The 18,193-nt window shown below is 34.9% G+C and overlaps 1 protein-coding gene across 1 annotated transcript; it reads left to right on the forward strand.

Moving 5' to 3' along the window:
* The first annotated feature begins 3,456 nt into the window (after nt 1-3,456).
* On the forward strand, nt 3,457-9,938 carry LOC107851891 (disease resistance protein Roq1-like). Its single transcript, XM_016696984.2, has 5 exons — nt 3,457-4,330; nt 4,978-6,070; nt 6,189-6,476; nt 7,397-8,863; nt 8,944-9,938. The coding sequence occupies exons 1-5, from the start codon at nt 3,852-3,854 to the stop codon at nt 9,742-9,744; spliced, it is 4,128 nt and encodes a 1,375-aa protein (XP_016552470.2). The 5' UTR covers nt 3,457-3,851; the 3' UTR covers nt 9,745-9,938.
* Nucleotides 9,939-18,193: the final 8,255 nt, after the last annotated feature.

Raw genomic sequence — 18,193 nt, forward strand, 5'->3', positions numbered from 1 at the left:
TTGGAGGTATCTTCATTTTACGGGAATGAATTACTGTGGGGAATTCGCCTGGAGTATGAGATAGAAGCAACGAGTGATGCGGAAGTCTTTGTTTGAAGTAAAGAGAGTTACTGTAATTATGTCGGATTCAAAATTAGTAGTGCATCCCTGATGTCTGCACGTTTTTATGATACATATGCTGTTCTATGTTTTTTTTAATGATTTGTACCTTAATCTTCTTAACTGTTTGCAAAATAAAAAATTACTTTTTCCAATTATTTGCAAGGGATAGGAAAATGTTCTGTCGACAGCCCTCCCTCCTTTTGTCTTCTTTTATTCCCCAAAAGATTCAATTGACTGGTGAATATGAAGTAAGATGGTGTTCAATGGAGGAATTTCTTCTTACTTTATGTTTGTCATTCAGTTATGTTGATTTATTTAGAGAAAATGCATTGTTTCCGTCCTAAATTATATATGAAATTGCTGAGACACACCTAAACTTTAAGAGGGTTCTATTAGCACTAAACTAATTAAAATCAAATTTTTGGCAATCTTAGTGCCTATGTGGCACATACGTGTGCCTATATTTTTGGCAACCTTAGTGCCTATGTGGCACATACGTGTGCCTATATGGACCTTCAGTGTGTTGATTTACTGATGTGCCATGCCAAAAACACGGTTTTAATTAGTTCAGAGATAATAAGACCCTTCTAAAGTTCGGGTGTGTCTCAACAATTTTGTGTATAGTTCAGGATGGAAACAGAGCATTTTCCCATTTATTTATGCGAGAATGGAGAGTCTATTGAGAGAATCTGGTGGACTATGGAACTCTTCGTGGTCAGTCTTTTTATTTTTCTTTGTGCTTTTTGAGTGTTTCTTCTGAACTGTTACGAAAAGTTTGTTTGATTTTTCTTCAATTTCTGGGTTATTGTTTTATCTGGTATGCCGATGAATTTATATCACTTTACAGACGAGGTATGATTGAGTCATGTTAGAATATGAGTAGGAATAGTATATAAAATTCTACTTGAAAAAGAATTATTATGTAGTGTCCTATTAGGAAAAAGATTAAAATATAATGTCTATAAACAGGTCTTCAATGTAATAATGTAGTTACAACAATTCAATATTATTCTTCTCTTATATTTCTTACATGGTATCAGAGTTTTCACTATCTTGATAAAAAATCAAAGAGTTTCCGCTACTGGCGAGCGACTATAATCCATATATGCCACCCGTTTGGCCAATGATTATGTTAGCAAAACTTGGGTCACCGTGTATCTTTTTGGTGACTATTTTTTCATATCTGATTGCGTCGATCGCGCATCTATCCGATGACTACTTTCTCATATCATATTTGCGTAGCACCGTATATCTCTCCGGACTACTTCTCGTATTTAATTTGCATAGTACCGTGCATCCTTTCGGACTATTTTCTCATAGCTGAATTACATAGCACAGTGAAATGTGATGTTCTATGCGTTTTTATGGTGACTCCTCATTTTTGATTTGCGTAGGGCTGTGCCATCATTTCGATTATACCCATATAATTTTTTTTTTTCAGTAGGGTTGTGCCATCATTCCAACCCTACCCATATAATTTCTCTTTTTCAGTAGGGTCGCCATCATTCCCACCCTACCCATATAATCCTCTTTTTTAGTAGGGTTGTGCCGTCATTCCCATCCTACCCATATAATTTCTATTTTTACGTAGGGTAGTGTTGTCATTCCGACCCTACCCAAATAATTTTTCCTCAGATTTAACCACTTTTCGGCCATCAAATCTAATAATTAGGCGTGTCAGCAAGTTTCATCCAGTTCTTCGGCGACTTTCTTGTTCAAGATCTACTCATCGATTTTGAGTTGACCCATGTAGTTGATATCAGTTTTCGATAATTTTTTAGCGACTGATCGACTTTCCGGCGATGTTTACTACTTTTCGAATCACTTTTCAGTTTATTCCTTCTCAATTGAGGTCTCCCAGACATCCAGAGTAGTCATTATCAATTTTCTTACATATATCTTTATCAAGTCCTTCACCGATCCTCATATTAATTACATCCATAACAAGCTTGGTACATATGTATTCTATGCTTCAGCTTGAAGAGAGTGTTAGAATATGATTAGGAATAAGAATAACATATAAAATCGAATTGTTATGTAATGTTCCATTAGAAAAAGGATTAGAATATAGTATCTAAATAGAGCCTCAATAATATAGTTACAACAATTCAATAACTTTTTTCTTTTATATTTCTCACAAGTCAAAATGGAGAAAACTTAAATTTTGCCCCAATTTCATTGTATTACAAGCTTAAAGAGACTACACACTCTCTCTCCATATATCTATCTATCTCTATCTCATCATTTTTCCCCCGCAATTAGGAAGTTGGACTTGGACGCATCAGTTCACTCATTTTCTCAACAGGATGAAGAATTCAAAGATGATATGGATAAGATTCAAAAGATGAAGGGATGAATTTGCAGAGGTCGGAAATACATCAGAACATGATCTGAATAAATTAGTAAGTAAACTTTCTTTTTCTTTGTGTTTGTTGACCCAAATGATGTTGCATGGAAACTTCATAAGTAGTTGGATCCATGTTTGTGAAAAAAAAATGTATATAATACCAATAAGTAATGATAAGAACACACCTGGATATTATTAACAACATTAAATTAAGAGTACGTTCGCCTCAACAAGCTTAAAGTCTAACGGCTTGTATCAGTCTCACTGACTCAGTCTCAAATCCATTATTTTAACTGCAATTTGTTTTGGCCAATTTAGGTCTACTCCCATGTTTCACTTTTTAATTTCTCACAAATAATGAAAAAAGTATCGTTATGAAAGATAGGAAGATGATTGCAAATTTTCCCGTGGACTTTAATTCTGTAGTCTCATAGCTGAGAATTAGTTTGCCGTTGAGGCTTCAAATATTTCTCTTTACTAGTATTTGGGTACACGCATTGCACTAGTAAATATTCAATAATTCTGTATAACTCAAATACGAATAGTCCTTCAAACTGAACCACAGATTAGTCCAAAATAGAGGCAGGATTCTACTACAACAACAAAAAATAAAATAAAATAATTCTACAAAACCCATAGTGTTGGAAGTTTGTATCTTTCCAATTTCACAAAGAACTTAAATTTATTTTCAATTTTTTTTTTACTCTCTTCCTAATAAGAAGGAAAATCCTATGACATCTAACAAGGGAAAAGTATATTTACAATTCACACAAAGAGATTTTACCTGAGGATAACACAACCTTTGTGAGGATATATAATACAGATATGTGAATGTCAAGGACTATGGTGTTTCCAGGCTGAACATGCATGAGTTTCTCACCATTGTCAGTGTCGAGATATGGCTGCCCCGCCACTTCATTGGTTCTTCACAACTGTCCAAGAGCCTTTGGTCTTCTTGATACAGGGGATTAACTAAAACAAAGCTAGCTTCCATGCCTTTTCAAGCTTGTAAGATGATGAACTGATTTTTTTCAAGACAAATCAAAGAGTCATTACCCAGTAGGATGTGTTTACCTGGACTATAATTTAAAAATGAGACGAAAAATCGAAGAGTGATTTATTGGCGTTTCCAAGTCTTTTGGTGCAACAGAAACATAATTTTACTTTACTTTTTAGTTGATTAACATGTAAGTTGAAGATAATGTTCAAGTAAAGGGCAAAATTGTCATTCAACTTTTGAAGGGTATTTTAGTAATTCTATTTTAACTTAATGGCTTTCTACATACATTATAATATGATGACGATATGATGATTTTGCAGCAGAACAACTATATAATATGAGTTTCCTTGCCATACACCCAAAGCTGATTTTCCTTGTTAGGCTTTAGCATATTCTTATACAATGTCTCATGCTTCTTCTTCCAAAATTTCTAAGTACGATGTGTTTTTGAGTTTCAGAGGTAAAAATACACGTAGAACCTTTGTGAGTCATCTCTATAATGCTCTAGACCAGAGAGGAATCCACACTTTCAAAGACGATGAGCGGCTGGAAACAGGAAAACCAATTTCTGGTGAACTTTTGAATGCCATAGAAGAGGCCAGATTCGTGGTCGTGATATTTTCAAGAAGCTATGCATCCTCAATATGGTGCTTGGAGGAGCTTGCACACATCATAAAGTGCAAAAATGAATTGGAGAAGATTGTTATTCCAGTCTTCTATGATGTTAGTCCATCAGATGTACGCCATCAAAAAACCCCTTTTGCTAAGTCATTTTCCAAACACGAGGAAAAGTACGTAGATGATATGGAGAAGGTTGAGAGATGGAGGAATGCATTTGCGGTGGCTGGGAAACTAAAAGGGCACCATTTACAAAATTACAAGTAACATTTCTTTCCTTTTTATATTTATTTATTACTTTTCTTGTCTTAGAAGAGAAAATGGGGGAAACTTTTTTTCTTATTTTGCATTTTCGAATTTGAATTAATTAAACTAAATACCCGATCGGGCTCCTCTCCATTTTTTCCCCAAAGTCCTACTTGGATTGGGAACACATATCATGTTTAAAATTAATCTCTAAGATTTAATTGACTAAAGCAAGGTGCTAACCATGATCTAGATAATTAATTTCATAAATTTGCTTCCAAAAATTTAGTAATCCTACAGTCATAGCAACACATTATCATGTCCATTAATATATTAAAATTTCTAGTACTTATAAATCATTGATTGAAAATATTTTGCCACATATTCTTGTGAAATGCAAAACATATAGGCAGGAATTATGAATAATTGGTGAAATTAATTTCAATCTTATCAGTACTCTAATACACAGGTAAGGCTTCTAATTTCTAGTATAATGTTAGCTTTCCAAAAGTAAAATGGTGAGTTGATAATAACTACTGCTAATTTAAACTTATGTGTGGTATCATTATAGCCCTGCGTTTTACTTCGTCCATTTGAAGCATCTTGGGAAAATGGGTTTGATTTTTAGAGTTTATGGATTTGTTTTGGTTGTTGTAATGTGTAGGGATGAGGGAGAATGCATCAAGAAGGTGGTTGACGAGATATCATCCAAGTCCCTTCATGTTATTTCACCCTTTTCAGACGGTTTAGTGGGTATACAATCTCAAATTGAGAAAGTAATCTCACTATTAGATATTGAATCAAATGTTCATGTTGTTTCAGTTGGAGTATGGGGGATGAGTGGTATCGGTAAAACAGAAATTGCAAGTGCAATATATGGGGAATATTTCCATAAATTTGATGCTGGTTGTTTTCTTGATGTTGGGGCGATGTACCAGAAAAAGGGAATAACATGGTTACAACAAGCTCTCATTCGTGAGCTCTTGGGTATAAAGAAGACTATAACTAGTGAACATGTAGGTGCCACATTTATAAGCAATAGGCTTCGCCAGAAGAAAGTTTTGATCATTCTTGATGACGTAAACCAACGAAAACAGTTGGAATTTTTAGTTGGAGGGCCAGAGTGGTTTGGTAGGGGTAGCAGAATTATTTTAACAGCAAGAGATAAGCACCTGTTAATCAGTCACGCTGGGGATAACGTGTATGAAGTCCAACTATTATCCGACGATGAAGCACTTGAATTGTTCAGTAGGCATGCTTTTAGAGAAAAATCACCAAAAAAAGATTTTATGGATCTTTCAAGGCAAGTGGTGGAGTATGCTGGTGGACTCCCCTTAGCTCTTAAAGTTTTAGGTTCTTCATTTTATGGACGAGACAAAAAGCACTGGAGACACATAATTGATCGGCTGAAGAGAATCCCTCACAATGATATTCTAGGAAAGCTTAGGCTTAGTTTTGAAGGGCTGGACAAAGATGAGAAGGAAATATTTCTAGATATTGCATTTATGGATATTGCATGCTTCGGTGGTTACAATTTTGGTCTTTATGTTGAACTAGTACTGAGAGACGTGAGTCGTGGTTTTCAACTGATAATGGATCATCTTATTGAAAAATCTCTGTTAGTGACCGGCATAAATAATAGAATTGTGATGCATAATATAATAAGAGAAATGGCTCAAAATGTCATACTGGAAGAGTACGCTTACAGCAGAATATGGCTTCCTGAGGAGGTCCGTGGCCTTTTAAGAGGGAAGTTGGTAAGCATTATTTAAAGTAATTAATAATTTCATAAGCTCTTAGTTCTGTTAATTTTTTTTTTTTTTTTGGTTTCATATTTATTTATTGGCAATTATATGTACATTTCATTCTTTACAGATGACAGAAAAGGTGAAAAGCCTATGTATTCCAAAAGATTATGATTTTGAAGATGAACTTGTCAATTGTAGCAAAATCTTCATGGGGATGCAAAGCTTACAAGTACTCATAATTGGTTTAGGAACTTTTAGCTCGGCCTGCGCTATCACTTATCTTCCTTCCAGCTTGCAGTTTATTGAGTGGGGTGGGTATCCTTCAATTTCATTGCCAGAAAGCTTTGAACCATCACAGCTCGTTGTACTTCGGTTTTATAGAAGTTGTCTTGTCGAACTTTGGCCAATATCAAAGGTAATAGCTGTTCTCTCTTTCTCTCTCTCATTCCAATACAACAAAGTTTCAGTTTTTTTTTTGTTTGATAGGTTCAATGCTCATGAATTAGATGAAGCATGGACATTGAAGTATTACGCGTTGTTTTGAAGATTTGACAAACTTGTTGAGAAACCAAATATGCTACCTTAAGAAACTGGTCCATTTCTCAGAGTCAACTCTAACAGTCATAATGCTGCTGCCACAGTGGCAAAATTGCAGAATATGGTCCCCCTCTCTTGTCCATATATATTTATAAGAAGTAAAACCTATTTATGTAGATATAGAAATCATTTAAACTCCTTCTGCAAAGCCACCGAAGTATTCCAACAAGACAAAGCTGCAACAACTGAAGAACATGTTCTTACTTGACTGGTCATGATGAGTTCTAAGTTGTTGAGCCTTTGTCTTTTGCTTTTAGCATTGTAAACCTACTCCTCTTTTGAGAATCTTTCGTAGGTATTTCAGGTCAGTTTTGTTCGGTATGCTGTTGACTATGAGTATTTCCTTGTAATAGAGTTATTGTAGAGAGAAATTACAATAGAGTTATTGTATGGGGGAGGGATTAACGGTTAAATTCCTAGGTTGCAATAGGTTGTAGTCTAAACATTGCTCAGGTTTATTAGTGGAGTTCTGGAAAATCCGACAAGGGTAGATTGCGTTTTTCTCTCTTGAGCAAAGAAGTTTTCACGTAAATATCTTGTCTTCTTTGCTCTCTATTTAAGCTGTAGAAACAAGTTGAGAGCATGGTTCTCAGTGAAGTGAACTCATATAAACTATCACTTCTCTTTACTTTTCCTCCATAAAATAGAATCACATATCTCTACTAGGAGTAATATATAAGCTAGATGGTACTTCATAGAAACATTATGTTTATATATATTTATTTTTAATGAAAACAGAATTTGAGCAACTTGAAGCATCTGGACCTCGGGGACAGCCTTGGGTTAACAAAAACCCCTAATTTTGGTGATATACCAAACTTGGGGATGTTAGTTTTGGAGGGATGTGAGAATTTGCAAGAGGTCCATCCCTCTCTTGGACATTGCAGAATGCTTACTTATTTGAATTTGTATGGTTGTGTCAAACTTGAGAAGCTTCCAAAATTTGTTACCATGGAATCTCTTGAGACTCTCGACCTTTTAAAATGCACAAATTTAAAAAGATTTCCGGAAATCTGTGGAGATATGCGGCGCTTATCAAAACTCTATGTAGGATCCCCCAAGATAAGAAGCTTGCCCACGTCTCTCAGCGGCCTTAGAGATTTAATGTTAAGAGATTGTGGAGTTCTTAGAAGTATTCCAGACGCTACAGAAAATCTTGAATATCTCTATATTAAAGGTTGCAAAACACTTGCAACGTTGCCAAACAGCCTCTTTGAATCACAACAATTGGAATATCTTCATATATGCCTATGTTCTGGATTGGTAGAGCTCCCCATATCTCTTGGAATTCAAAAGAAGCTTCGTCGGTTAGAATTAATAAAATGTTTGAACTTAAAGAAGATTCCAAGCTCTATTCAGATGGAATCCCTACAACTGCTCAAGATATCTAATTGTCCAAAATTAGGTACATTTCCGGAAATTAACGGAGATATGCATTGCTTGAAAAAACTGACTATGGAGTCTACCCGGATAAGAGAACTGCCTTTGTCTATTGGGAATCTGAGCGGTCTCACTAAGATCATTCTGGAGGGTTGTGAATATCTTGTGAGTCTACCAAACAGCCTCTGTAATTTGATGAATCTTCAACGTCTTTTCCTCCGCAGGTGCAAAAAGCTAGAGAATCTTCCAGAAAACATTGGTGATCTGCATGAGTTAAAGGAACTTGATGCGAGAGAAACTGCAATCTACCAACTACCTCCCTCCATCACGAAGCTTGGCAAACTGAGGGATTTACGATTCTCACATGTTTTACAACATGTGCAGCATTCCTCAACTTTTGTTTTCCATCAACTATCAGCTTTATCCTTCTTGAATCATGTTCATCTTGGTAATCTCAATATTTTGGGTGGACTTCCTGAGGATTTAGGATCGTTGCAATCCTTAAAACGTTTGGATGTTAGTAGAAGTAATATTTCTTGTTTACCCAAAAGCATCAAAGAACTCTTACACCTTCAGCATCTGAACGTACAATTCTGTCAGGATCTTAATGAACTACCAGAAGAGCTACCCCCACACTTACTGATTCTAGATGCAGATTATCATTTAGCTTTGAAGAGCATCAGACATCTCGTAACTGAGTGTCGCAAGATGCGTAAGCTCATAATATCATGGTGTGGGCATGAAAAATCCGAATGCCAAAATGTCTCAAGTGAACAAGTTAATGTGCAGAAGTTTCTGAGACATTTTCTGAGAACTTGCATCCAGGTTTTTAGCTATCCCACAAATATATGAATGTTGAATATTTTCTTTAAATTGATTTTTATTAATAATAATTCCTATTGCAGTGTGACTTCCACCAAAGGGCTTCTTTTCTCATTTCTTTTCCCAAATTGAGAATTCCGAAATTGTTCGATTATCAGTTCATAAATCAAAAGGCGATCTCAATTGATCTGAACCCGTCTTGGTATACTGATAAATTCATGGGTTTTTCAATGTGTTACGGTCCTAGTGAAGGGAATGTGAGTTTAGTAGTTACATTGGCCTGCAAATCTGACCCTGAAAGAAAACATTCCTTGAACTATGACATCCATGAATACTGGTTCGAGTCTCCTATCATGTGTTGCATCTACATACCATTTGAATCATTGTGGCATGCTTTTGGCAATAAAGAAGGGAAGAACCCAAATGATTATTACCTTTTTGAGGTATCTGGAGTGTACAAGGAGGAAGCTTGTTGGGGAATTCGCCTGGAGTACGAGAATAAATGTAGGAGATGGAGAAGGAAACTACGAGCAGCGCAAAGTCGCGAACTTTTCCCAGTTCTGCAAAAAAACACTGAAAGTGGCTTTTCTATGGTACTTGAACCATCTCTCCCTTCCAGTTCACGGGCGTCTGCTGAGCATAACATTGCCACAGATAGGGGACTATATAAAGGGTATGAGAAAAAAGCTCTAGAGGTGGATCAAGCAGCAATGGCAGTTCAAAAGGAACATACATCTCAGAATGTTGAGCTGATTTGTGTTTGTGGCAGCCCGTCAAGGAATATGGACAATGTTTCAAGAAAGAGAAAGAGGAAAAGAAACAGAAAGAAAAAGAGAAAGATGGCAAGGACAGATGGGACTAGCTGCTCTCATTGCACCAACTAGCTTGCATGACTTTGATGGATCATGAGAAAACTCTTACAGTCTTACTTTCCTTAAAAAAAAAGGGTCACCTAAAGGAGAAAATCGGGGTTAGCCTAGATTATATCTTGAGAATTTCCGTGTTATGTATATTTTTGCGCTTAATTTTATGTTCCTTGGTTGTAGGAAGCATCTGTCGGATTGGATTTTCATTATTAGTTCCCATTTCCGTAACATGCATTTTCTATATGAATTAACTATCTAGCCCAATCTGAAAGAGTTAAACCATAACCTACTTTGAAGGCCGGACTGACCAAAATCAGTCCGCTACACCTCAACCCACGATCTTAATTCTTACGAACGATCTCAAAATCAACTAAAACCAAGAAATATAAAATCTACGTGTCAAAATAAAGCCAATAATACCCATATTGCCTACTTTTAGTTCAGGGTCAAATGAAATTCCGAAACAGGTTTTTGAAAAAGAAGGGTAAAATCAAAACTTTATTTCAAAAATGCGGTTTTCGTACTTTTAGGAACCTATAGTTGAAAACCCAAGTCAAATCTAGTTAAAAACGAGATTCAAATCGAAGAAAATCCATTTTTAAACTTTACCGGGTAAAACTTTTGAAATGCTCTTTAAAATCAAGAATTGAAGTTGTTTTGAAGATGAAATCAAGGAAAAACAAATGATTATAGGAGTAGGAACATTAGTCATGTGAAAAGGAGTAAAATTTGGGTTTTAAATCAAGTGATAAGGTTTTTGGGTTTTGAACAATAATCAAATCAAATTAAGAAAAGAGTAAATTCTTGCCTTAAATTCGTAAAAGAATCGAGAAATGGATGTTAATCTAGCTTCCCAAGAGCCCACAAACTTCACTTTTAAGCACTCACACTATATTAGGGTTTAACTATCAAGAGGAAAGTTAGAGAATGGATAAAAATCATGAAAAAGTCTTAATTTATACCCAGTCCAGGTCATCAGGTATCGCACTCCTAGGTGTGCGATCACACACACTGCCTCAAAAGGGGATATGGAAATCGCCACCCCATCTTGTGCAATCTCAGTACTCCCTCTGCACCTGGTGCGTCCGCGGCACCCTCTTGTGCGATCGCACAAGCACCACAAAACCAGCTAAACTTGGAAAGTTTTCCAAGTTCCCATCAATGCATTGGGATTCATTCGGAATCAATTTACCTAAATGAACTATGTAACCATGCTAAATTCAAAGCTTCGAACTCAATGACTATATTCAATTTTTGAAAAGATGTCATTTTCACAAAGTTGATCCATGAAATCTAAAACCACAATTTTCAAATCAAGGGCCGAAATGAGATTTAAAAGCCACAGAACTAAACCAAACATTTTACCATCCTAAAATCAATGTTCTGTATCTGTTGGCGTAGTCCGTTCAGCCATCCGTGATACGGATAAAAAGATAACCACAAAATTCTATAATAAGACTCTCGAAGCCTCCAGAAACTATAATATTGCACAAATGCTACCAAAATGCATTGAGAACCATTCCAATCAACCCCCACATGCCAAAAATACCACAATGTAACTATAGGAAGTGGTAAAACAGTCAAATCACACAAAACACATATTTTATCAAAATTTTAGGTCGTTACAATTTGAGACCTGATTTGTGCTCCGTTTGTGCTCAACTTTTGAACATAACTTCTTTGTCCTTCGAGGTACCTCGTAACATGTTCAATTTTTATTCTATTTACGGGCCTCAAAGGTCCGTTCTTGACCCAAAATTTGACCTGACCAATAATATGGTAATATGAATCTCATTTGACTCTTAATGACACGTAGATTACAGTTTTGATAGCATAGCGACATTTGGAGATCATGGAGTGAAGATGGACATTTAGTGAATGATTTAAGGATTTGCAGTTCAACATTGAGGTAGGCTTTTGTTTACTTTTCTTCACAAGATGATGTGTTTTATATATTGCATGATGCGAATGTTAAAATTGATTATCGATAGAACACCTTAGCTTAGTCTTGATTATTGAAGTTTGGGTATTAGATGGGTGAATTGACCCGTAAGGTAAAATACTTGTTATACCCCTATGAACCTATTTCCTTCTTCTTGGTTAAATATGGGATCCATAGTATGATTATGGTATAGTGCTAGATTTGGGATGTAGCTTAAGTGTTGGAAGCGTGATTAGTATGAATACGGACCTTTTAACAACCTTGAAGCCATACTTTAGGCGGAGTTGACTTAATTGCTAATGTTTTAGGTGAAATTCCTATCTTAGGGCTATTTATGGCTTATGTGTACCATCTAGATGTCAATATAGACACCTTAGCCTAGTCCAGGGCAGAAATTGACTAGATATGGAATTCGAGTATTAGAAGTTGGTTTCTCCTGCCCACCTTAGGCCAAGACTTGTGTTAGATCTTGTGGACATATTCACACATGTTAGACATAGTTGAGGCTATTAAGCCTTTAGTATAAAGTTACTTCGTGACTTGGTGAATGATGATGGTTTTCCCAGATTATGACTAATAGCTTGTAGCTATGATATGACTTTCAGATTTGACCTATGATGTGGTCTATCGATATGCTTAATGATATAGGCATAGACATAGTTATGATAATGTGGCCTATAGACATGAGATGCCCTATAGATATGATGTGACCTATAAATATAGGAGGGCTTATAGATATAATATGGCCTATAGATGTGATATGTCTTATATATATAATGTGGCATATAGATGTTATATGACTTATAGATACAATGTGGCCTATAAATGAGATATGCCTTATAGAGATAATGTGGCCTATACACGTGATGAGCCTCATAGACGCAATTTATGGTCTATATATAAGATATGCCCCATAAATATAATTTATAGCCTATAAATATGATATGTCTTATGGATACGATATGGCTTATAGATATGAGATGCTTACGTTTATGACTATTGATATGGGTTCGGATATGTATGTTGTCCTAAGGCCGTGATTATGATATTATAATTATTTCGGACACATTATTGGGCCCCAGGCCATATTATGATATCGGTTGGACATCTAGGAAGTGTTTATCCTTTTAAAGGATATGGTTGTAGTTTATAGATATATTGATGCTTATGTTTCTATTGTTTGAATACTGATGATAGTATGCATAGATACGGTACATTCATGGTCATTAAATTGGTAAATGATACGATTCCAACTAAAATATGATATTATTACTGTTTTTCCTAAATAGGAGTTAAAACCCACTTTTCTTTGCACTCTCTTAATGAATAACCTATGCATAAAGAGATTTGAAAATAATGTTTTAAAGATTCGATCGAGACAGATTTTGATCTATGATTCTGATACTACTCTTTACTCCGATCGTGAGAGATTCTGATCCTTTCTACACTTTTATAATAATTTTTAGTTCCAAAGTTTACCTTGAGCAATGAATTTATGGACTTACACTCTTTTCAGCCACGTCTTAATTCTTTGCACCTATTATATATCTATATACACATCTCTCCAGTATAGGATGAAAGAGGATGATGGTATTGATAATATGAATTCTGGGTAAAACTCGATGATAAAATACAATATTGATGTTTATATATATATGGGTGTGCGTGTGTGCACACGCATTGATGATATACTTATATATCCGGCAAGGCCGGGGGATGATTATGATGATATGCTTATATACCAGGCAAGGACGGAGGATGATTATGATGATATGCCTATATACTAATGTCACGATCCGAGACTGATCCCTAGTCGTAACACGGTGCTTAGAACCACAATTGATACCAAGCTAACCCATGAGCTAGCATGATACTTGAGCAACTGATTTAGAATAAATAAAAGAGCTAATTTTGTTGTGCGAAAACATAATCATGACATAATCTGGATAAAACTGAAGAGAGAACTAGAATTTATATTTCATGACTCTAACTGACTATTTATGAAACCTCTACTATACTTTCTATAGATAGCTGGGACATGCCTCCAATCACCACTAATCAATACACATGAATAATCAAAGAAAATTACAGGAACTACAGCTGACTAGAGTCCCCAAAATAGAAGAACTCATCACATACCGTCTGAAAGCTGCAATTGTCTGATTCTAATGTGTAGGGTACAACTGGCACCAACATTATGAGGCAACATAGCACATAGACATATATGTGGATCAGTACTTTGGAATGTACTGAGTAAGTGGGAGTGAATTCAATACGTAAAACTGAATAGGTACATAATCTTAAAAACATGCATGCTAAGTACTAGTAGACTCACCAAGAGACTGAAATAAACTGAAAGCTGGAGTATATTAAAGAATGAGTAACAAACATAATCTGATAAGCTGGTGAATCACTACACTTAGTTATTTAATCTTTACTTTTGTAGAACAAGTAGAGTTGAGGCTGGGAAACGACAAAACATGAATACTGTAGTAAATCTCATATAAAACTAAATAGAATGTAAAACTGAACTGAGGATCATGCATGGGTACTGCATATGAAAAATAACATGGACACGTTTAATGCAAGATCAAGCATAAATATATTTCTGAGATAATCTGAAAGACTAAATTCTGTATAAGTAAATAACTGAAAATCTATACACTTGGTTAGAAAACCTGAGCTAAGATACACTGATACTGTACTAAGACAGTGGGAGCTGACTACAACCGACATGCCATAATCTGAGCTATCAGGGTCCAACTTATAATCCAGTTGGAAGGGTGTTGGTACCTTGCCAGGGGTACTAACACATGACTGGCAATGTGGATCTAGTAGGCTGATGTCCCGAAGGACGAGGGTGTCATTGAAGGATGGTTCTAATAATGGCTTGGATTTTTGAGGTGTTACAACCTGGCACGGCTGGAGGATTATTATGAAGATATGATTATATATCCGGTAAGGCCGAAGGATGATTATGATGAATTCTTATATAACCAATATGGCCAGAGGATGATTATGATGATATGCTTGTATACTCGGCAAAGTCGAAGGATAATCATGATGATGTGCTTATAAACCCGAAAAGATCGAAGGATAATTATGATGATATGTTTATATACCCAGCAATGCTAAAGGATGATTATGATAATGATGGTTATGATGATAATGATAATGATATTTATTATACTTACTATTTCGAGTTTGGATATATATTATGATCCTCGGATCGATTATGATATTTTGGATTCTGTTGTATTCATCTTTGTATGCGCATTGCCTATCACCAGTATGCGCCTATATCTATCATCCTTATAAGGGGTTGCATAGGTATGGGTGATGAGTGTGGCTTATAGTGTGTTGTATGTTGATTGAACCTTCTAAACCTAGGGCAGTGAGGGTTCGTGAAAGGCCCGATTGGGTATTATTTGTCTGGACTAGCCGATTACTTGCTTTGTTGTTGCTATTGTTATTATTGTTGTTATGATCATTGTTTTGGCTAATTTACGGTAGCTTTTTAGTGATACAATATTGAGATTTGAGGTATGATTTTTACTCTTTCATCTTTCGATTATATTATTATGTATGATTAACTCATGATTAGTTGTATGGATTAGAAACCATGAGTATACTAGCACTAGTTCCTACTATGATTATGAGGTCCTAGGATTCTAGTCTGATGACTTAAGTTGTACCTTGAATTGACCTTTCTTATACCTATATATGTATATCTATTTATTTGTAGCTATGGTATTACTGTATATCTCTCCCTTCCATCATTTTTTAGATTCTATATTCATTCTTTGGGCTTAAGTATTGTTATATATCCCTCTTTTGCTCTTTATTCATATATTAGACGGTGATATACGATATAGTGGTGAGATTCCTAAGTAGGACTTGGATAGGACAGTCCATCCTTAATAATTCCTTAGCCTTATTATGTTAGTTTCTTGGATATTGGTAGGATAGTTGCCCTTACTATCTCAGTATCTTTATTATGTGGTTGTTGGACATTTGAGTTTAGAATCCATTTTCGTTTATATGTTGTATATATCCGCATTATCTTTGGAGCTCAGTCAGTAGTTGCCTACTGAGTACCACATGTTAGGTACTCATACTACACTTTTGCATCATGCAAATCATAATACGGGTTATCGCCGGTGTTGTGTATGTCATGCGGAGAAGCCATAGTTTGGAGACATAGAGTGAGCTCCTGACGTTTAGAGTATTACTTTCCTCTCTCTTATGTACTAGATTAGTCTCTATGTTGTATTCAGAGATGGTTGTATCTTATGTATGTTAGTCTTTTATTTCATCTATTCTGCATTCTTTCCTTCATTCTTTTGGTAGTTCGTCACTAGTAGTTTCATATTACGAGATTGGCTTTCCTACTGGTGGGCTATAGTAGGCGCCATCATAACCTGAGAAATTGGATCGTGACAACAACCAAACCCTTGAGGCTTTGAATCAAGAGAGACTGAGCTATTGAGCCTTACTAGAGCTGCTGAAGAAATTTTAGTCCAATCATATCTAAATAAGCATAATTACCTAAAACAGTAAATTTATGTACCATATTTATTAAACATCGAGAGTTTGAAAAAATAACCAAACACAATAATATTTTCTGAATTTCGTCTTGTATACATGGTGAATAGTTCTATCACGATGCAGAGCTAATTTAAAAAATTATTATATTATTGATATAGAACGAATTTCAAAAATTGTCTAAGTTCAATAATTATCCAAAATATCATTATTTTGAAATTTTCTTTTTAAATAAAGGGTTAGGTGGTGTTGAATGGACCTTACAAGACAAATCCATTTTGGAAACTCTAGTCTAGAGTAATTACAAACAATCAAATAGTTTCATAGTGCTTGAGGTTTCGGAAGGAGGAGATGAGAAATATTAAGTGTTTGAGATTATTGTTGGGAAGCCAAAAGTGTCTTTTTGGAGAAAAACACTTATTTTGATAAGTAGGGTGTTTGAGCAACTTATAAAACTACTTTTAAATAAAAGGAGAAGTAGTTTTTCTATTATTAGGAAGAAGCAAAAGCAGAAATAAAAGCAGAAGCAGAATTTTTTTTTTCATGACAAAGATCTTTATCACTTATACATATACACCAATATATCCAATATTAATTAATTAGCATATTAAAGTCGTATTTTAAAAAATTATTCTTCATTTTTACATCATAAATTCTTTATTTTATTTTATGATTTATATATTATTTTTATTTTATTCCTCACTCCTTTCCTTTTAGAAAAATCAGAAATATAATTGATGATGATGATAAATGAACATACATAAACACAGGGCAGATCTTCTACAATTATGGAGATAATACGTGATAAGATAAGGAATGAAATCATTGAGAATATTTGTGATGCATGAAGGAATACTTATTTTTGTAGTGAACTTTTCCATATGTAGTGATGAACTTTTTCATATTAGATTTATTTTTCTTGATGTTTTTCCGCATATTTAAATCTTTATATTAATATTATATCAGTATTTAATATATCTTTTTATGTGTCTATATATATAAATATTGATTGAAAATTTTGTAATACGCAGTTTTTAATTGAATAAAAATAAAAACTTGATTAAAAATATCACACAACAACAACAACAACATATTCAGTATATTCTCAAAAAGTGGGGTCTGGGAAGGATAAGTGTATGCAGTCCATACCATGACCTTAGAGGTGAGATGGAGAAGTTGTTTCCAATAGACCCCAGGCTCAAGATAAAACAATCTAGGCGAGGAATAGTAAAATAACAAGATACAATAGAAATCACCACATCCAGTAATACCATACACAAGATTCACCACATAATGCAATAAATAATACAACATCCTTAAATAACACTAACCTTCTACCCTAATCTGCCTCTTCCACAACTTCCTATCTAGGGTCATGTCCTCAGTAAGCTGGAGTTGCTCCATATTCTTTCTAATCACCTCCCTCCAATACCTTCGATCTACCTCTACCTCGATTGAAACCATCCCTAGCCAACCTCTCACACCTCCACACTGGGGCATCTGCCCCTCCTCATCACATGTCTGAACCATCTTAACCTCACTTCCCTCATCTTGGCTTTCACTGAAGCAACTCTCACTTTATCTCGAATAACATCATTTATAATCTTATCTTTCCTAGTACACCCACATATCTATCAAAGTATTTTCATCTCCATCACCTTCATCTTCTAGATGTGGCCCTTCTTAATAGGCCAACACTCTGTCCCATACAACAAAACACTTTTTAAAAAAGATTAACAAAACATAATTTGTTTATCAAAAAAACTTTTCAAATTAATAAACCAAACACAATTTGCATTTTTTTCAAAAGCACTTTTTGAAAAAGCCATTTTATAAAAGTTCTTCTCAAATAAGTAGTTTTCAAACAAAAATCTCAAACATGCATGTAGTCTTTCTTTTTTCAATACAATGGGTTCAATTCGAACTATCAATATAATGTTAATGTCTTCCTTCTCAATAGAGATAGAGCTAGTTTATAAA

This window comes from Capsicum annuum, chromosome 12 (genome assembly GCF_002878395.1).
Source record: "Capsicum annuum cultivar UCD-10X-F1 chromosome 12, UCD10Xv1.1, whole genome shotgun sequence".
Lineage (NCBI taxonomy): Eukaryota > Viridiplantae > Streptophyta > Magnoliopsida > Solanales > Solanaceae > Capsicum > Capsicum annuum.

Coding starts and splice junctions, on each gene's coding strand:
- LOC107851891 (XM_016696984.2), top strand. CDS start 3,852: ATGTCTCATGCTTCTTCTTCCAAAATTTCTAAGTACGATGTGTTTTTG. Junction 6,071..6,188: donor GCCTTTTAAGAGGGAAGTTG/GTAAGCATTATT, acceptor CATTCTTTACAG/ATGACAGAAAAGGTGAAAAG. Junction 6,477..7,396: donor AACTTTGGCCAATATCAAAG/GTAATAGCTGTT, acceptor TAATGAAAACAG/AATTTGAGCAACTTGAAGCA.